Source organism: Akanthomyces muscarius, chromosome 1 (genome assembly GCF_028009165.1).
Source record: "Akanthomyces muscarius strain Ve6 chromosome 1, whole genome shotgun sequence".
NCBI lineage: Eukaryota > Fungi > Ascomycota > Sordariomycetes > Hypocreales > Cordycipitaceae > Akanthomyces > Akanthomyces muscarius.
In genome coordinates this window covers 3992494-4012693 of record NC_079241.1, presented here as the reverse complement: position 1 = coordinate 4012693, position 20200 = coordinate 3992494, and the positions used below count along the sequence as shown (strand labels likewise).

General features: G+C 54.5%; 6 protein-coding genes across 6 annotated transcripts; 2 read left to right on the top strand and 4 right to left on the bottom strand.

The window, feature by feature from the left end:
- Positions 1-376: 376 nt before the first annotated feature.
- LMH87_006352 (uncharacterized protein) lies at positions 377-1660 on the top strand (the record flags this gene model as incomplete). Its single annotated transcript, XM_056204228.1, has 2 exons — positions 377-450; positions 532-1660. 2 exons carry the CDS (start codon positions 377-379, stop codon positions 1658-1660), a joined length of 1203 nt encoding a protein of 400 aa, XP_056059605.1.
- Positions 1661-2005: 345 nt separating this feature from the next.
- Positions 2006-4076, bottom strand: LMH87_006351 (uncharacterized protein; the record flags this gene model as incomplete). Its single annotated transcript, XM_056204226.1, has 4 exons — positions 2006-2118; positions 2335-2565; positions 2698-3936; positions 3992-4076. The coding sequence occupies 4 exons, from the start codon at positions 4074-4076 to the stop codon at positions 2006-2008; spliced, it is 1668 nt and encodes a 555-aa protein (XP_056059604.1).
- A 5770-nt stretch (positions 4077-9846) lies between these two features.
- Positions 9847-10768, bottom strand: LMH87_006350 (uncharacterized protein; the record flags this gene model as incomplete). The annotated part of the gene is made up of 3 exons (XM_056204225.1): positions 9847-10201; positions 10269-10411; positions 10475-10768. The coding sequence occupies 3 exons, from the start codon at positions 10766-10768 to the stop codon at positions 9847-9849; spliced, it is 792 nt and encodes a 263-aa protein (XP_056059603.1).
- Positions 10769-12825: 2057 nt separating this feature from the next.
- On the bottom strand, positions 12826-14686 carry LMH87_006349 (uncharacterized protein; the record flags this gene model as incomplete). Its single annotated transcript, XM_056204224.1, has 5 exons — positions 12826-13115; positions 13170-13531; positions 13598-13805; positions 13875-14204; positions 14299-14686. The coding sequence occupies 5 exons, from the start codon at positions 14684-14686 to the stop codon at positions 12826-12828; spliced, it is 1578 nt and encodes a 525-aa protein (XP_056059602.1).
- Positions 14687-16277: 1591 nt separating this feature from the next.
- Positions 16278-17084, top strand: LMH87_006348 (uncharacterized protein; the record flags this gene model as incomplete). Its single annotated transcript, XM_056204223.1, has 2 exons — positions 16278-16564; positions 16685-17084. 2 exons carry the CDS (start codon positions 16278-16280, stop codon positions 17082-17084), a joined length of 687 nt encoding a protein of 228 aa, XP_056059601.1.
- Positions 17085-17212: 128 nt separating this feature from the next.
- Positions 17213-19655, bottom strand: LMH87_006347 (uncharacterized protein; the record flags this gene model as incomplete). Its single annotated transcript, XM_056204222.1, has 8 exons — positions 17213-17272; positions 17321-17465; positions 17526-17729; positions 17835-18138; positions 18210-18238; positions 18606-19041; positions 19103-19457; positions 19524-19655. The coding sequence occupies 8 exons, from the start codon at positions 19653-19655 to the stop codon at positions 17213-17215; spliced, it is 1665 nt and encodes a 554-aa protein (XP_056059600.1).
- Between the last annotated feature and the right edge of the window lie 545 nt (positions 19656-20200).

The following is a 20200-nucleotide window of genomic DNA, read 5'->3' as shown; positions in this document are numbered from 1 at the left end:
ATTTGAGACATAGAATGAGAAACGAACTCATTAGATCACACGAACCATGATAGACAACATGCCGCTGCCCGCTGGGCGGAGCTGTGACTCTCAAGCTCCCGGCCCCACTGGCGCATCAGGAAGCCCCGCGGTGACAAAGCTCTCCGGGTTCGGCGCCGCCGGAATCATTCACCCTCAACTTTTTCTCTACGCACGCTATTATCGACAAAGAGTCACCTCGTTGACACACACTCACGTTTTGCTTTAAAAATCATCACCGCAAGCCATTCATCTACTACAAAGCGACGACAGTGGGCGCCAATTGACCTCGAGCGTCTGCGAGAAATAAAAAACCTTGACAGCTCGCTGCCCCTCCCCCTCCATCACCACCATCACCATGCCGGCCTTTAATCTCGCGACCTGCGCGCGGCCCAACATTCTCGCTCTGGAGCCGTACCGTTGCGCCAGAGAGTAAGTGCTGCTGCTTACCCCCCAGCCAAACCATCCATACTCTTAGGCACGCACCGTCTGATCCAAAACCCTCTTCTCCAGCGACTACAAGGACGACGGCACCAACATCCTCCTCGACGCCAACGAAAATGCCTTTGGCCCATCCCTGCCGCCCGCCATCTCTTCCTCGTCCTCGTCGTCGATCGACTGGCTCGGCCTCCACCGCTACCCCGACCCCCACCAGCGCGACCTCAAGCAGCTCCTGTGCTCACTGCGCAACACCCACGCCCACACGCCCAAGACGCTGACGCCCGACCACCTCTTTGTCGGCGTCGGCTCCGACGAGGCTATTGACGCGCTGCTGCGTTGCTTCTGCGTGCCCGGCCGCGACCGCATCCTCACCTGCCCGCCCACCTACGGCATGTACTCGGTCTCGGCGCAGGTCAACGACGTGGCCCTCGTCAAGGTGCCGCTGCGGCCCGCGCCGAGCTTCGCCCTCGACGTCCCCAGCATCAGCGACGTCCTCTCCGCGCCGGGCAGCGAGACCATCAAGCTCGCGTACTTTTGCTCGCCGGGCAACCCGACCGGCGCGCTGCTCAGCAAGGCGGATGTCGAAAAGATCCTCGCGCACCCGACGTGGAACGGCGTCGTCGTCGTCGACGAGGCCTACGTCGACTTTGCCCCCGACGACGCATCCCTTGCCGAGCTCGTCGCCGAGTACCCCAACCTCGTCGTCATGCAGACCCTCTCCAAGGCGTTTGGCATGGCCGGCATCCGCCTCGGGGCCGCCTTTACCTCGCCCGAGATTGCGCAGGTCCTCAACAACCTCAAGGCCCCGTACAACATCTCTAGCCCGACCAGCGCGCTGGCGTCGGCGGCAGTCGGCGCCGAGGGGCTGGCCGTCATGCGGACGAACCGTGCCAACATCGTGGCGCAGCGCGACCGCCTGGTGCGGGAGCTGCCCACCATCCCCGGCGTCGGCAGGCTGCGTGGCGGCACCGAGAGCAACTTTTTGCTGTATGAGATGCTCAATGCCGCGGGCGAGCCGGACAACGAGGTAGCGCACAAGGTCTACTCGGTGCTGGCGGAAAACCAGGGCGTCGTCGTTCGCTTCCGCGGCAAGGAGCACGGCTGCCTGGGCTGCCTGCGCATTACTGTTGGAACAGAAGAGGAGGTTACTCGTTTTCTCTCTTCACTGAAAAATGTATTAGCGAAAACTAGAGGCCAATGATACAGCCGTAGACGATGGGATACACGATACGCAAGCGCATTGATAATTTAAATAGAATTTATAGATGATATGTAAATATCTGCCAATATTCGTCACCGGCATTTTATGCCGGAACCATCCTACTTTTCGTTATGTCTATCCAAAGAGTCGCCTCTAGCAATCAAGCCTGCCACGTGTCGTGGGCCTCTAGTGCTGCCATGTATTGAGCGCGATGATGCATGAAAACTCCTTCCAAAAAAAATGGAATAACGCAAACCAATTATGCAACCATAAAAATGAACATCATAAATCATAAAAAAAAAAGTCATCAAAAACTGTTAGTACTACATCCGAAGACCGAGTCGTTTATGCCAGCCAGTTTACCAAAACCGAAGCAAAGGCGACAGCCACAGCAACGGAGACGTGGTTGGTATAACCGGTGGTGGCGGCGGACTCGTCGGTCGGAGATGGCATTGTAGCTATACTGTGTGTTAGACCAGAAGAAGGCAGCCCAGTTCCAGGATAGGATTGGTTGGGCATGGAGAAGAATGAGGAGATGGAGTGGTGCGACGAAGGCGAGGATGTGTAAAAGGTTGAGCAGGGTTCTGAAGTGGGCGCGAGAGTGAGGGTAATGTCGGTGGCGGTGGTGGACTCTGAGGCGGTGCAAGACGGGCAAGACGTTGTTGGCAACTCACTAGTTTCAGTGGTCAAAGTCTCGCTGCTCTCGCTCGAAGTCGGGGTCTCAGTCGGAGTCTCAGTCGGGGTCTCGGTCGGGGTAGGAGTAGTGCTTGTTGAAGTGACAAAGGTGGTTGATTCGGAGCTAGAACTCTCGGAGGTGGAACTCGTGGTGGTGGGAGTTTCGGACGTCGAACTGGTGGGCTCAGGCGTAGAGGTGGGCTCAGGTGTAGACGAAGTAGTGGTGGGCTCTGGAGTGGAGGTAGGAATATCAGAAGTGGTCGTCTCGGTGGATGTGGATGATGTGGTTGTAGGTGTAGGTGTAGGAGTACTGGTAGGTGTAGGGGTCTCGGTCTCGGTGGATGTGCTCGTCTCAGACGTACTAGTTTCCGTCGGGGTAGTCGTCGTCGTCGAGGTAGAAGCTGAAGCATCGGTTCGGTTGGGGTCAACAGCCGCAAAATTGGCGTCGTAGTTTCGGGCGATGCCACCGCCCTGCATGGGAGGAGCAGACGAATCGATGAGGAGACCTTGAACGGCACCAAGAGCATTCATCTGAGGGCCCAGGTTTGTCTGGCCATCGAAGCCGCCAGTAGACCACTTCATGCCGCATTCAGTATTGGACTTGCCGCCCTGACAAGATTGAGCTGCGGCCTTGGCGGTGGGAATGAGCCATTCAGCAACCTTGGAGTGGAGAGAGGGCTGCATAACGGCGCTCTTCCACATCAGGTCGGCCAGGTAGCCCTTGAAAGTGGTCATGTCGGCGTTGCCCTTGAAGCAAGAGTCGATGGGTTCGCAAGCGCCTTCGTACATGACATCCTTATTATCGCCATCGCTGTAGAAGAACCAGCTAGCACCGTCGAGAAGCTTCTCAGCGCGGTCAGACCATTCGGACTTGCCAGTGTGGTTGGCCAGGACAGAAGCACCGTACAGGTAGATGCCACTAAGGTATGTGTAGGAAGCTTTGTTGGGCTTTGAGCACTGATCGCGAATGTCGACACCGTCGTAGATGCGGTAAAGGTCGTGATCGATCAAGTTCTTGTCCCAAGACCAGTCCCAAATCTTTTGCGCCCACTGAACGTATTGGTCGTCGTTGGTGGCGCGGGCAAGACGGGCAGCGAGTTGGAAGAAGCCGCCGTTGCTGATGCTGTTTTTGTAGTTGAGGCCGTTGGGGTTGCTTTCGAGAATTTGCCAAAAGACGCCGCCATCGCAATGGTTGGTGTCCCACTTGGACTCGAGCCATTTGAAGACGTTCTTGCTGATGTCAAGCCACGAGGGGAGTTCCTTGTTGGGCTGAGGGAAGTTGTTCTCGGCAGCCGAAAGGACAGCATTTCCCCAGAAGAAGAGATCATCGTTGCCTTCCTCGTCGGCGTGCTCAGGCGGCAGGTAGTTGTTGTCGGGGCCGAGATTGACCTTGGCGAGGAGCGCATCGAGGACGACGTGGTTGTAGCTGGGGTCCTCGGTGACATGATAATAGTCAATCATCATGCCCCAGAGAGCACCAGCCACCCACCAGTAGTAAGGACGGTTGACATTTCCAATGGCTCTGGGCTCGGACGTAGTGTTGCCCTGATAGTATGACATTGTGTCGTGGGCTATGGTGGCAGCGACGTTGCGGATGGACCCTGATACCCCACGTGTTAGTGTAAGTTGGGGATGGTGGTGTGGAAGCAGACATACTGGTATCTTGAACATCAAGTTCCTTGGGCAGCATGACGGCGGCCGAAGCTGAGCCCAGCAGCGGCAAGATGGTAATGAGCTTCATTTCTGCGACGAGAGACGACGAGTGCGGCGCGAGCGAGTTGTGAGCAGGAGTCTAGGTAGGTAGCTCGGCGCGATATGCAGGATGGACCGAACCAGGGCGAAGAATCCAATTGAGGGAGCAAGTAGGGGAGAAGAAATGTTGCAAAGAAGAAGAAATATGTAGAAGGAAGGATTGAAATAAATCAATTGTCCTAACCCAGCAAGCCCAATATGAAGAATGGGATTGGACGAGAAGGTGTAATAGGCGCCGACCTAGAGCAGGGGAGGAGCAAGCCTGTGAAACGGACCGGCGGCAGCCAAGTGAGTATAGACAGAAGAGAAATACGGACAAGCGCACACAAAATCGAGCAGAAAGAAATGAAATATACAACAGCAAGCAAGCAACTTATAAGTGAAGCAGAAAAAGAAAAAAAGAAGACAAAGAAAACTTGTATCGACAAACTAGGAATAATAGATGGCAGGAAGTCGAAGGCTGGTGAATACGAAGACCCGCCTGTGGGCAGGTAGGTTTGCTGCAAGGCTTGGGTGGAGGATAGACGACGTCGTAGATCAAAGGGGGTGGCAGGTCTGACAGCGCATGTGTTCTCGAATGGGATCCAAGAGAAGTAGAAGGGAAAAATAGAATCCGGGACCTTGTTTGACACGGAAACAACGAGAACCAGTCGTTTTGGAGCGCGGCGGCCAGTCTTTAAAGGAAAAAGGGAAGCCAGTAGCAAGAGTGGGAAAAAACAGGGCCGATGGGCGGTTACAGAGGCGTTCAGGCTACGGGGGAGTGTGTGTTGGACAAGAGCGCGTGTGCATGTGTGCATGTGTGCATGGGTTTGTTTGATTTAATCATTTATTATTTTATTTTATTCTTCACCCAAGTCTGTGCCTTAATTTTTCTTCTTCTTCTGGCAAGGCTTTGCGAGTCTATTGACTAGATCGAGACGAAAGAGGGGCGCGGATTGGCTGACGGTGCATGGAAAAAGATGAAGCGACACGCCCAAGACGGGCATGCTTCGTACTCGGTGGATACGGATGAGGAGGGAGGGGGTTTCTGGCTTGACAGCTAAGCTAGGAATAGGGCTAAGAAGAATAAAAGAATAAAAGAATGATATAATTGAAAGTGGTGGGACATGGGAGAGAGGAGTGCCGTGTGGGTGTGATGCCTCGGAGCGATTGGCACTGAGTTTCCGCAGCCCCCAAAAAGAGGATAGCCAACGTTGACTCTCTTTGACGCCAGTGCCAGTGCCAGTGCCAGTGCAAGTGCAAGTGAAAAGCCCCCCGGTCCTCGGGTGAGACGAACTGTGTTTGATACGAGCAGCGGCTGGCGGCCGACGACTGGACGAGATGGATGGGCGCGCCGCCCCCGGGATGGGATGATACCGAGAAGGGCGGGTGGGTTTTGCCGGCATCGTTGACTCGTTGGTGACTGCAGCTTGTTGCTCTGGTTCCTTGGCCATCTACCTAGTCGCTGCCATTTTGGAGCGAAACCCGTCTGGGGGAGGGTGTGTTTCCGTGACGTGCATCATCAGCGTAGCAGTCCGTGAGCAAGTACGGAGTAACTAGTGAATGGACGATGGGCCTAGCCAGCCCATGTGTTTTTTCGTCGCGAGTTTGGACACTTGGACACAAGAGACACAGGAAGCCCCCTCCACGGGTCATGACATCTGACAATGGCCGATTGTTCCTGAATCTGGACCCCTTTTTTGCGTGTGTTTATAATACAATGGCTGTCAATCATAATGGCGGGAGGAACTGGTGACTCTTTACCAGCCACTGTATTATTCCGACTATAGCCATGATGCGTGGTGCGAGAGAGGGAACGAGCCTTGTCCCGCCTCTTTTGTTTTGCTGGCCCACCCATTGGCTGGCGTCGCAGGCGGCAACCCATCCCCAGCCAGGACCCAGCCAGTGGACAGGGCTGCTTGGCTGCCAGAAGACGCACCAGAAACCACTTCTTTTTCCCACCAGTGACCGTACATATGTACACTAGCAGCCCTCCGGTAGGATGTGGATGCTCCCCATGCTGGCCTTGCAACCTCGCTCGAGTGGCCGGGGAGCGGGCGTCATCATCGGAGAGGTAGGTAGGGAGCTTGGAAGCCAGCCAAGGAGCCAAAGCTTGTCCGTCCCAGCGCTAGACCCAAGGTAGCTGGGCGCCAGAGACGGTGGCAAGCCGGCCCTGGAGCCCCGCCACGGGTCCGTCTACAGGGGGGCAACGATCACTAAAAATACAGCAAGCTTCCCTGCTAGCCCCCAGCCGCTGAGCCGCCTTTTTGTCTCGGGCCTGGCTTTTTGCTGATGCTCCAAACGAGGCTTCCTGCCCAAACGAAGCGGCCACTGGAAAGGAAGTAAAAACTGCCCTGCTTCGCTGCCAGAAGCAAGTGGCTGGCTCCATCTCTCCAGGAAGCAGGACGGACGTCGTCTCGTCGTCTCGATGCCCTGTCTCATCTTGACACCTCTCCCAGTATCCCTACCTTGTCATGCAGCACGACGCTTCTGTAATCCGTCCTAAAACGAACAAAAAAAAACTTTCAAAGCAAAATCCAGTGCGTCCAGCTGAGACATCAACCGTGTGCTGCGCAAAACACTGCGAGGGGGGAGCGCACACTTGACACCCCGGTCACCGTCTCGAAACACGACCGAGGCCGACTGCACCTGGCGGCCGTGCCTCGACATCGGGCCATCTGATCGTATCACCAATAATTTCGGTGCTGATCTGGCCTGAAGAAAGTCTATTCACAATGTCACTCTCACTCCCGTACTGTCTGTTTCTTCTGTTTTTCCGTCCTTGCTCTTTCTTGTTTCCTCTCCTCTCTACACACCATTGACATTGGTCTGCTGTCTATTCGTAAAGCAATGTCCTTGCCCACAATAACGAACAATCTGGCTTCAGATATAGCCTTCCAATTGATTCCCTATTTGTTCTAGCTGGTCGTTCATGTCTCTTTTTCTTTTTTCTCCAACCCCCCATCCGTGTATCCTCCCCCGGCCAGCCTCGCCACTCCACAACGCAAACCCAGCTAGAAATCACTAGTCTCGTCATCCCAGCCTGCCGCTCGTGAATTAACCTTTGCGGTCCCCCCCCCCCCCCCCCCTCTCCTCCGCTCTGTGTAAGCCAGGGTTCCGGCCGAATAGACCGCCCACGGTCCTCGCCCTCGGGGGGGACCAAATGCTGCGACACATATGTACAACTCCGACGCTCACGGCCGCGCCGCATGCAATCGGCGCTCGCTGCAGACGCTCACGAGCGGTAGAGATGTGCATATCACAAGCTGCATATCGGCGGACGATTTGCAGTTTTCGGCCATCATTGCCCATTTGTAGCTTGGTCTAGCATTGCCCCAACCTCAATTGATATTCCCATACAACATGTTTCCAAGTTTCGGAACCTTGTATTGTATTTCTGCTGGCACTCTTCCTGAATTTTACCGATCGTCTCCTGCTCTCGTCATCGATGAACCCATTACGTGCTTCTCCGTACGAGGCTTATCGATGCGATGGCCAGTCCCTACCATCCTTGCCACCCTGTTTGTGCTCCGTTTTCTCTCTTGCGCGGCTCTCACTCACTGCCCAACTTGGGCTTGGTGGCTGATTACACCCATAACCTCATGCCACCATCCCGCCTCGTCCGGCGAGGCTTGCAACACGACAAAGCCCATAGTAATCCTTCAACACTAAAACCGAACATTGGCACGCCGGCTTCTCAAAGCACCGAGCAGCCCAACGACGACTTGCCAAGGCGCTGACGGCAGACGAGACAAGAACAGCATCAATGCAGCGACTTGCATTCTTGGCTTCCCGTTTCTTCAGCTCAATGGAGCCCATTGTAGATTGTACATTGTCGACCATTCAATATTCCGTTTTATTTACCGTAGAACCGTGAATGGCATTCCCGCTTGACCTGCTGGCTACCAGTAAACACTGGGCGGGTGCGGAGTTGATTCCATACATCCACGATCTGAGCTAGCTTTCCCTAGTGCCGGAGCCAACCTCTTGGCTACCCAAACCCCAAGCCCAAGAAAACTGCAAGAAAAGGCGCACAAACCACCACCACAACTGAAGCCTACATACAAGTCTCTAAGTTAGTCCGAACGAGAAGAGCCAAGGAAGAAAAAAAAAAAGACATGGATGGGTGTAGTGGCGGGCGCGGGGTAGAATCCCTGCCTCCCTCAACGGACGAGGCGCGGCATCTCCATCCCGGCCGACGTCGCCGCTGGCGCCCTCACACACACACACACACACACACACACACACACACACACACAGACGCCTCGGCGGCGGGAATGATATTCTCACGTCTGCATGGCCCCCGCCGCCTGTTCGGCATGAGGGAAGTAAGTAGAGGCGGCGCCTTTTCCCCCAAATCCCATGCAAAAGCGCCACTCCTCGGCTTCCCCAGGATTATCTCCAGAGAGGGTTTCCGATGCCTTCTTTGCTTGTGACGATGTTTCCCCTCATCCTTGGCTTCTTGTTCGACCGGGCCTAGTCCGAATGCCACGTTTCTTGCTAAGCCGCTTCTGGTAGCTTTTCGAGGGGCTCTCCAGATTTGTAGTCTGAGGGCCGTATTCACCGACCTGGCGGGCTTGCTGCCAGCAAACACAAGCTCCACCGGCTGGCTGGTGGGTGAGATGGCGATGCGAGGAGGACCTACCCGGCCTTCTCGTGTCGGGCCCGCCGCACCCCGAATCGGGGCCAGCTGCGAATTGGAGCCTTGGGCCATTGAAACGTGCTGCTTGACTGTGTCTGCGAGGGAAGACGGCCCTGCAGCGAAGAAAGAAGAAAACCAACCCTCAAGATCTGATTAGATATGCCGTCGATTATATGTCCATGTCCAAGGCTGCATGTGATGTCGACGGTGGCGTATACCACTTGAAATCATCCATCAAACCGAAGTCTTCCAAATCTTGCAAAGCCTCATATTACCGTCTCTTCAAACCAGATGGATATTATTCTCGGCCTTTCGAATACCATGTACAGTACGATATCTAGAAGAATACAAAAAAAAAAAAGTCGGTTGCACCTTTTCAGCTCCTCAGGCCAACACTATCGTATTCACCATGATTAACTCTAAGCATGCATGACGCTAGTCAGATAACAAGACACATCTACGAGGAAAACACACCACTCCCAGCTCTCGTTTTCTGAATGGATTTTGTTGAAAACGATTATTGTTTGATCATCAGAACAAGAAAAAGAAAAAACCGCTGCAGGAGAGGGTGAGATCCAGTCGGGTAGCAATGCAGTCATCTATTTTTATCTGCGGCCCCCGACAGCCTTGCATATACGCACTCTCACCGCATGCCGCCGTCTGCTACAGCTCAAAAACATGCAGGGTAGCTGGTACCTTTTGGTTATGGTCTGGCAAACATTATCATCACCAGTAGAATGCGAATAGCAGTAAGGATGCTGTCGTATGTCTAAATTCATTGGGAATACCACGTCTTCCAAGTCTGCGAAAACCACAGAGCTAGGGTGTATGCCTTCGAAACAGGAAAACTGAGGGAAACATGTCCAGACTCCGCGCAATGAGTACCAAGGTACAAAAACACACAACGCCAAGATGCCGCCATTAAGAATCGAAAAAACGCCTGTGCATACCATCCCGTAGGTTGCACTGATTTGTATCGGGGGTATAAACTCTTCTGTCCAAACGGGCTTCTACCCGTGTCATGCATGCCATGCCATGCCAATTCTCGCTCATAGCTCGAGGGTAAGCCAATACTGACTCGCCTGTACAGTCATTCCCAGAAGGATGCCACTGGTGGTCCGTTCGTATCTGCCGCGACCTAGAGAAGCAAGCCCGCGAAAATGGTACTCGCTGCGACCACCACGGCTGCCCAGGCCGACACAGCCTGTGGGCTAGCCGCGTTCACCGGAGTGTCGGACGGCAGAAACAACAGCGCCGTATTCTCGGTCGGCGCCATGGTGATATCGGCCGAATCATCGTTATCGCCAGTCGGTTTGGGGATGTCCGCCATGGTCAACACACCCCACTGAACGTCCGTTCCGCTCAGAGTGGAAGTCCAGGAGAGCTCAGTAGGTCCAGTGACGTGACCGTTCTTGTAGCCGGAGCGGTAGCTCGAATAGCCGGAGCATGTCGCCGCCGTTCGTCCGTCGAGATCGCATTCAATGTTGGCGATACTAGAAACGCGCTCTGTTAGCCACTTTTTGTCCAACGGAAATGTGCAGTCCTTGGGTAGAGCCATACAAGGTGGAGGTATATGTGCCGTGGAATTCGACAGTCGTGGGGCCTTCGACAATGATGAACGGAAATTCAAGAGCAAGGTTGCAAGCCTGACTGGGCTCCTTGCGGCAGAATATCGTATATGTCGTGCAGTTTTTGACATCATCCTGGCCGTATCACGGTTAGCAACGCCTTGCGCTGAGATGCAGCTCGCACCAAAGTCGACATACGGAGGATAGGATGCTGCCTCGGAGAGCGGACCACGCAGAGTCGTCATAGTACGGCAAGAATATGGGGGCGGTCGTGATTGGCCCCGTGGGCTTCGCTTTGTGCGTCGTGTGCGCGTTGGCAGAGAAGGCAGGAGTGACGATTGGAGCTGGCGTCGGCACCGTGGCGGTCGTCGTCGTCGGCTGGCTGCTGCCACTGCTGCCGCTGCTGCTGCTGGGCACGTCGGTGGACGCGGCGCACAGCGCAGCAAAGCTGACGAAAATCGCGGCCACGGTGCTGCGGCGTACAGCGGCCATGATCGGCAGACTGGCGATGCCCCTTTCGGTGGTGCGGCGGGAGCGTCCAGAACCTGTTTCGCGCGGCTGGGACGTGTCGATCACAGAGGGTCAGTCACAGTGGGCGGGGAGCGCTCTCATAGGGCAAAACTGGCGTGTAAATGAAGCTCGGAGCGTGCGCAGCGACCCAGATTCTGTGGCTTGACGGCAAAACGTTGAAAGAAGATAAATCGCAGTCTCGGGAGGGACAGGTCGTGGAACGAGGGGGGAAGGAAGTCGCTCTGTATTAAAATGCAAACCCAGGGCCACGATACGCCGCCGGTCGGCCGATCAGCACTTCTTGTCCCTTTTCCTTTGCTTGGCCTTCTTATTATTTTTTTCTGGGCAAAGTCTTGGAGCTCTTGGCAGTTTGGGTCTAGTCGTGGTGCCGCCCTTGGGTGCTTGGGGGCAGATTTGGTGCGAATGACCCTGCGAAATTAGTGGTGGCTTCCCCCGGCGCTGAGACGGTGGGCGACGATGAGATGATGCAAGCAAGCAACTTTTGCTCGGGCGCTGCAATGTTACCCAAGAGAGAGATTGTATTTCTCGTGATTGGGCAGCCCCTCTCTCTTTGGCTTATTGAAATTGCAAGCGCGAATTGACGGTGTATGTTGCCATGTCTTGGTGGTCGTCTTGGCTGTCTTGTCACAGCCAGAGATGGCAGCACCTTGTTGCATGTAATGGGCTGCCCAAGACTCGTAATACTGGGTACAAGAGGCCACCGGCCTTTTAAATAGGTAGGCAGTCATTGTAGGGGTCTTGGGGGCTGATAGTGACGTTTTGCCAAGACGGTGTATTGGCGGAGCAAAGTGCCGCGAGGTACATATGAAGCTGTGACATGTTTGCATAGATAGTGTCATGCCCTGGGAATTGCTCGGCCGCGTGCCGTATTGCCGGTGAGCCAAGAGGAGCAGGGTTGGTAGCTGACGTTTGCTGGCAATCTACAAGACTACAGCCTAGGTACTGTGCTATTTAAAAATCTTAAACTTAAATTGTGAATCAGTAGAATGACTTGATTGTCTTGGGTTTTTGTTTTCTTTTTTTCTCTTCCGTTTGTCGATGCTGGAGCCAATAGAAGACTATTTACACATGGCATCCGCCAGCTGGCAGCTGTTTTGTTTGTCGCATCTCGCGGCCTGCCAGCTGCGCCAAGGCCAGCTAGCAAGCAGGCAGGCCGGCCTCGGAAAGGACGCAGCGCCGCTTTACCGTGCCGGCCGAATCAACGTCGCCGCCAAGCCTCTTGTTCGGCTGCCAAGCCCGCAAAGGCTCCTCCAGAAATGCCATGGCAGGCCGGCTCTGACCCAAGCGTAAATTAGCACATCATAACCGACGCAACGCTGCCTGTCGTCGGCTTCTCTGGTGCCGGAGATGTGCTTCCCAACTTTTCATCTCTCTCACCGCGATACTCTTCGCGATTGATTGCTGCACATGCGATTATAGCACTGCCGTCTTAAAGGAGCGATCATCACGGGCATCTATCTACTCATCATTGCGTACCCCACATGATGAAATGACCCTCTGCGGCTCAACTCTCCGCTAAACAGTACTGGACGGTGGGGGCCAGTACATTTCCATATTATTCCATCATGAGATTTTTCCCCGGTCTGTAAGCTACGCAATTTTTTTGGACGCACCTGTTAAAGGGCGCCCCCGGCCCGCGCTGCAACAAGTGTGCCTCTGGCTTAAGATCTGTCGGCAGCATGCTGCCCTGCGCGGGCAGCTCGGCGGCCGGTTGCGATCTGAAATGCGCCAGTTCAACCATGATGATTCTAAATATCGGATCCAGGTTAACCAAAGCTCTCCTAAACAAGAAGCCGTGCTGATCCCAGTGACGATTGCCCCCTACCGTGATCTGGTCCTTGGGAGCGTTTCTCCGGATCGCTGTGTTAGACTAACCAACCCTGCGTCCTTTCTCATGTCTCATGACAACAGCCTGCTTGCGATACTTTGACTCTTCTACTGCTGAATCCGCTTTCAATTATCCAAGTCTACATGCTTCTATGCTGATAGTTTTATGTACATGGTATAAATCGATTGGCCTAGTCTCGCAGCGCCGCAAACTTGGACGCTTTTCGCAGCCTCGCACCGTATTTGTAAAAGACAAATGGAATCGGCAACGCTGCACACGCTATCCCGCCCAAGAGACTCACGGCCGGCCCAACTCCCATGGTGTTAAACATGGGTCTCGCCGCCAGCGGCAGCCCGCACGCGAGCAGCGAGCGGAGAAATGTGTTGGCGGCCAAGGCACTGGCCGCATACATGCCATATGTGTCCACAAGAAAGTTGAGACACTGCTGGAAGACAATGTTGAAGCCCGCACCAACAAATGCTGCATTTTGGTTAGACAAAGATTATTCAGCGTGAGAGGGGGACCTCGACATACCTAGCGCAACAGTAGGAAGTATCCAATGGAACCTGGGCTCCGCCGTCCACGCGAACCAAAACATGCCCACGACAAGCAGCACAATGCCAATGACAATGGGCGGCAGGCGCGCCTCAGGAACAGGCTTGTTGTTGTTCTTCACCATGGCCTTTGCGTAGAGTGGCTGGTTGGCGAGGTTGACAAACACGGCGAGCAGGACACCGATGAACATGCTCAGATACGGAAGCGTGGAAACGACGGGGCTGAAGTGGCGGCCTTCCAGGTATACGATGGGGATGACCTCGAGGAACATGTAGATGAGGGCAAAGACAAAGGATGCGTAGATTGCCATGCATGTCACGGCGGGCTCTGTCAGGAGCATGCTGCGATACCAGGTCAGCTACAGTTTGTTTTCACTCGGCTCCTCAAACAGATGCATGCAGACTTACTTTAAAGGCCTGACAATGTACTTTGTCACGATGTTGCCCATGTTCATCTTTTCCTCTTCTTGCGGATGCCACCACCGATCATCGCCCGTTTCCTTGCGCATGCGCACCGCTTTGCGCCGCAGCAGAACAGGGCCGTACGTTTCTGGCAAGAAGAAGATGCACACAACAACCACGGCAAACGAGATGATTGCTTGCATATACTCGGTCCCTGCATCAACTTTGTTAGCTCAGCTCACAGTATTTTGGGGGTCGCAGGGCCAAAAAAAAAAAAACTCACATCGCCATCCGAGCTTTGGATTGACCAGCAACGCGGATCCAATGAGCGGCGCCAGCGTAGGCCCGCCGACGACGCAGACGGAGAAGAAGGTCATGGCGATGCCCCTGGTCTTGGGTCCGTAAAAGTCGCCCATGGCGGCCGAGACGTTGCTCTGCGGCGCGGAGCCGAAGACGGCGGCGAGGAAGCGCGTGATGAAGATGCTGGCGGCGTTTGTGCTCGTGGCGGTGCCGATGCTGAAGAGGGCGAGGCCAAAGACGGGCGGCAGCATGGACCACCGGCGGCCAAAGACTTCGCTGACGGGTGCCCACAGCAGAGGGCCGACGGCGAATCCTGTTGGGGCAAAAAAGAAAGAAAAAAAGGTCAGTGTCATGTTTGGCAGATGGTCATCAACATCGTGAAGTGAAGAGATTGGCCTGGAACGCACCGAGGACGTAGAGCGACAGCACCAGCGTCGCAACTTCTTTGCTTGTATTCGTGTATCGCGCAATGACGGGCTCGGCCGGGGCGATTATCGACGTGCCTAGGGAGCCGACCAGCGCCAAGAGGGACATTTGGATGAGAATCGACACCTTCTTGCCGGCGCCAAAGTTGTGCGGGTTCTCGGGGTCGCCAGGCTCGAAGCGAACCTGAAAGGCCTTTCTGTCGTGCTCCGCGGCGGCATCTGGCTGGGAATGTTCATTATGGTCGTCTGCGCTCTCGACATCTTGTCGATTTGGCGAGGCTTCCTTTTGGGCAAGTTCAGCGTCATTGACCGTTGACGTACTGTCCTCCTGCGGCGGCGGCGGAATCGATTCCTTTTCCGTCTCGGCCATGGTTTCCGGAATTTGTGGCGCGGCGTCGGTGGCTTCTTCAGTACAGACTGTTTATCTCAGCTGTGCAAAAGAGCGCCTTTGCATTGTGTCAAGGTCTCGTGAGATCGATCAAATTTGTGAGAAAGATGCCACGATTATAAATAGAATCAAAGAAAAATATTTATCCCCGGGCTCGGCCGATGTCGTTGTCATGGGTAGGGGCATCCATCTGCTCATCATGGCACTAGTGATGCCCGGCGGTGGGGATGAACTCCAGAAGCCGAAGCGCGAGCCGTGAGGACCTGTGTGGCCATTTCAATAAGTAGCCTAATGGGAAGCAATTTTGTGGGCTTTGGATTATCAAGAATTCGTGGACGCGCCGGAAGCAGGGCCAGTCATCATGGTGCCTAGGCGTAGTCTCGCTAATAACGGCACCACAAGCGCCGTTGATGAAGCCTCAGACATGCAGTAGTACTGGTAGTAAGTTGGTCGAGTATCGGCAGGCCGAGCTAATCACCGAGAGCTAAGACTGGGAATTCTTGTCGGATGCACGGCATCGCATCATGAGCAAGGTCGACCAATGAGGAGAATAGACATGGAGTGACAGATTATAGAATTCGCAATTGGTCAGCCTCATGTATTTGCGCTCGGAGATATCGAGTCGAGTCGATCGGAACCCTTGTCTGAAAACTGGGTGCAGAGCGCGAGGCGCGAGAGGCGTCGAGGCCAAAGAAGCCGTCTTGATTCCGTCCAGCCCTGCCTACAGTGAACGGTCGGCCCGGTCCCGGCGCTGGAGAAGCCCCCCGGCAGTCGCGCGCGGTGGTGGATTGCGCCAACTGCCGGCCCTTGCATCGGGGATTAGAACAGACAAAAAAAAAAAAAAACCGTTGGCCAATTGATTATAAAGGAGCTGCTCGGGACCTTTTGCCTGCTGGTAATTGCGCAAACCACGGTTGGCGGATCTTGGTCTTCATGCCCTTTCAGGGGAAATCCATAATCTTTGTGTCGGTACGGAGTACCTCGTGCGACCGTACCTGGAAAAACTCTTGGCTTCAGGGCAGATTGACTCGGACGCAGGTCAGGGCGCGCTATTTACTAGGATCAAGATTGCCTCTTTGCGTCACAATGAATGAGTAGAGACAGCACAGCTGATTTGCGACCAGCTGGTGGGACAAATTTTCAAAGTTGTTCCAAAGTACCAACCGTTTTGACGATGAGCAGAGAACTTCTACAAATATGTATTTGAAGAAAAGAAAACTTGTCAAGGGTGGCCGCGTGTGTCCCCTGCAACGTAGGTGGCTGCTCAACGGGCGCCTTGGATTCAAATTGCCCTGTTTCTGCGCACTCAAACGAAGCGCGGTCCTCGAGGATCTAGACTCTCTTGGCCGCGCGATCTTTGTCTGCCCTGTGCCCACCTCCCCCACTAGTTACTTTTTGCGCAGGGCTAGACAACGGGCGCGCCTTGTGGTCCTCGTATTTCATCGTTGGCTACCCTTTGTGCTTTCCTGTGCTTTTGTTCCTCTTCTTTCCTATTGTACATCATCCTCGACACGCGACAGCCGGTCAATAAGCAACAGCAAATCAATCGCCGCCGAAGAACAAAAAAGAAAAAATGTATCGCCTCACGCAACTGCTCGCCCTCGGCGCCGCTGCCACGTCCCTCGCGGCGGCCGCCGACGGCGACAAGCCCATGGTGACGAGCCTCCTGCTGCCGTACAACGACCCCAACGACTTTGTCGCCACCGTCCTCAACGTCGACGGCTCCGCCACCACGTTTGCCTACACCTGCGCGAGCAGCGTCAGCCCCGACGACTGCGGCATGGAGACGCACGGCACCATTGTCCAGGGCCCGTCGACCTGGCAAATGTCGCTGTCGCAAAGCGACGAGGACAGCATCTAGTAAGAAAACGCTCTGTACTCTCTTGCCGGCTTCTACTTTTCAAAAAGAAAAAGATTGCAACAATCGTTGCATTGCTCTCGTTCTAGCGCTGAAACTAACGCTTGCCAAAAAAAAAACAGCGCCGTCACTGCCGCCTGCGCCCTTACCTCGTCCAAGAACGAGGCCAGCTGCAGCTTCTCCGAAACCCACTCCGACAGCGACGGCCAGGGCTCGAGCACCAAGACGGGCGTTGAGACGGGGTACATCTCGGAGCTCATGGCCGTCACGCTCGTGGCCGGCCTCGACAAGCTGACCGGCGGCGCCGTGCCGACCGCCACCACGGCCTCGTCCACATCGGGCGCCAGCAGCTCCGGAGCCAAGAGCACCGGCGGCGCGTCGCAGTCTTCTTCCTCTTCTGGCGCCGCCTCTTCTTCCGCCAGTGGCTCCAAGACGGCCACGCCGAATGCTGCTGCTCCTGCTGCCACCCAGCAGGCTTTTCTAGCTGGTGTGGCGGCGGTTGTTGGCGCTCTTGCGCTCTAAATTCCTTGTGGTTGTTCATGTAGTGGATTTTGCAGCATAGCGCCAATTTGAATTGTTTTTGCCTAGTATTCTATGATGATAGTAATAATGTTCATACCAAGAATCTGAACGCTTGCATCACTACATGCTTACGAACTTGTATCCTCTCGCCCGTCCTGCCAGCTGCTGCAATTGACACAGCGGAGAGCCTGATCATTAGCAACGGACTTGCGCATGGGGACGACAACATTGCATACCTTTTCGTTGATTCGTTTCCGGCAGTATCGGCACTTGATTGTAAACTTGATGATGGGGTCGTGCGAGACCAAAGTGTATATGTGAGCCACGCCGTACAGACACAGCCCGACCATGGTAAATGAAACGAGTTGGTAGATGAACGAGCTATGCAACAGTCAGGTCAATATGGAGAACGGAAGCCTGGGAGGGCATCTTGGCACGCACCCATACGCCATGACAACGGCGCCGTCGTCGAGCGCTTGCTGCACGGTGCTGTACTGCGTCGTCGTCGAGTTCGACCTGTCGCCCGCGCGCAGCACGGCAAACTTTTCTTCAATGTTTTTGTTGAGCGGCAAGATGATGGATATGGGTGGCATCAGAATGCCGCTGACAAACGATTTTATGAGGTCTGTAAAGGCAGCCGCGACGCTATCCAGAGCGAGAGAGTGGTCAGCAAGAACATGCAAGACGCCGCCTTTGCGCATATGAGGTCCCTCAAAGTGCTTTTTGGCGTCCCAGTGCCTTTTGACTCACATTAAACCAAAGGCAATCTCTAAAATGTTGCCCTGAAAGGCAAAGTCGACGAAGCCGTGGAAGAAGCGCTGCGCCCGTTCCTGGCCGCGATGCAGCAGCGAAGACGACTCGCTGTGCACGTGCTCCAGATCTCGCGACGGCATGGCGACGTTAGTTTTTCTTTTGGAGTTTTGCCTGATGAGAGAGCCTGCTGGTGTAATCTCTCGCTTGCTTCTGGCAAGCTGGACGGGCCTGTCACTCGGGGTGGCTGGACGCGTGCTGTCCCCGCGCACGCTGGAACCCTGAAAATGGTGGCTGAATCGATCTGTTCTAGATGTTAGGTAGGGACGGTTTTCCGCGTCGCTGGGCGGGCACAGCTCGCTGTCGACAGATTACCAAAGGAATATGCCACAAAGCGAATTTTTCTTCTTCTCGTAGGACAAGACACTCGGAGTAATGCAAGATACGGCACGAGAAATTATGTAGCTGTCTTATCATTTCACAGTCGCGTTTGAGCTATGATGCAATCTAGTGGGTTGGTCGTCCACGTGAAGCGCCATCTCATGCACGCCGAGGTGCACCGGCCTAGTAGCCCTTGTTTAGATCTGCATGTCTCTCAAACACTCCAGACCACATCTTTGCGATTGAGTACGAAACGCTATCATATAATCTATCTCGGCACGCAAGGTTTCCCCATTGTAGCTCTATTTCTCCTGTTGTTGTGGCCCCTCGTTCTTGGCAGAGTACTTGAAAATCTCAGCGCGTCGAGCGTCCCGTCGAACCAGCACGTACAGGACCTGCCAGCCAACTGTCACTATTGTCGTGAGGGCCATCAACGTCCAGATGATGGCCAGAAACGGTCCGCCGCGCGAGGTCTTGATTCCAATCCTGTCGGTCCTCCTGTTGAGCTCACGCGTCGACTTTGAGCCCTGCACTGTCACGGCGATGCTTGCGCCGAGGATAATGGAGCCGGCCAGCGTAGTCGCAAGGAGCGTCGCGAGCACCAGGCTCTTCCTCGCTGGCCAGACAATGGTTGCGGCGGTCGAAAAGAGTGCGACGCCCAGCAGGCCAAAGGCAATGGACAGGAGAATGACGAGCGCATACAACGAGTCGTTGATGCCATTGATCTCGTTTCGTATGGAGTCTGTCCAGTCAAGGTCGCCGAGGCTCACATTTCGGGTACCAATCTGAAATTGCTGGTCCAGTATCTCGGCAATGTTGAAACGATCTTAAACATGATTGCATTAGCAGTTTCCGTGGCCGTACCCTGAGGGTGCGGGAGAACTTACGCCTCACGTCGCCGTTGCAGCTCGTTGTGTGACGACCTGGCTTGCTCACGGTTGCATTCGGCGTGTAGTTGCCTTGGCAGGTGCTCAGGACATGCAGCGAGTACCAGTCGGAAACGTTGAAACGGCTCTTGGCTTCGGCGGCGGCCTCGTCGACAAAATTCTCAACTCCATGGGTGATTGCGCTCGTAATGTTCTTTTCAATGTCGTCAAAAAAGTCCCTCAACTCTGATGAAAGATTGTCGAGCCAGTTGCTGCTCCGAGGCGCTTTGTGCTCCGTCGAACGACTGATGGCGCCTCCGGTTAATTGATTGATGCCGAGCTCGATCACGGCCTTTGGGGCCATGGATGTGTTGACCTAGATATCGTGTCGTAATTAGCGCTGCGCTACAAGTAGATGGCGTATGTGGTAGAAGTGGCATACCTTGATCACAGCGTAGTTTTCGAGAGTGCCGGCATCGTGACCAGCAAAGAGCGTGATGGCCGCTAAGATGAAGCTAATGAATGTGACGACTAGGAGGACGGCGGCCGAGAGCCGCAAGGTAGTTGACTGCATTGCGCCGGGGTTTCGATTGCTTTCAATATGAAAATGGAATCAGGCTCTAAACAGCGTCCAGCGCGAATGAAGAGAATGTCAAGATTGAACTATCAAAGAAGAAGAAAGTGCAAAAGGGAATCGATCGCAGCAGCCGAATGACCCGCCTACATATGCGACCGGAGTTTATGTGAAAAGCATGTGCCGTTATAGGTGGTGTTATTTTATGGGCTGTGCCCGTTTCGATAAGTTGCGTTCGGGGAACTAAAACTTTGCGAGCCCCCGAAGGAAGACGATGTGCTGTCCCGAGGGTATCCATAAAAGACAATTTATCAAGAATTTGAATAACCAAGGTAGCATCGGTTCAGCGCGATGATAGCAAGACCAGACGCGAGGCTGAGACCAGAACATTGCCGATACAAGCACATTGGGCCGGCCGTGTCTCTGATGCTCACGGGGCTAGAGTGAGATGTAAAATAGCAGCAGAAGCGATGACGGCATATGGCGAGGTTTGCGGGCGCTCTCTGAAAGGTCACTTTGATATATTAGTTTAGCATTGAATTTCA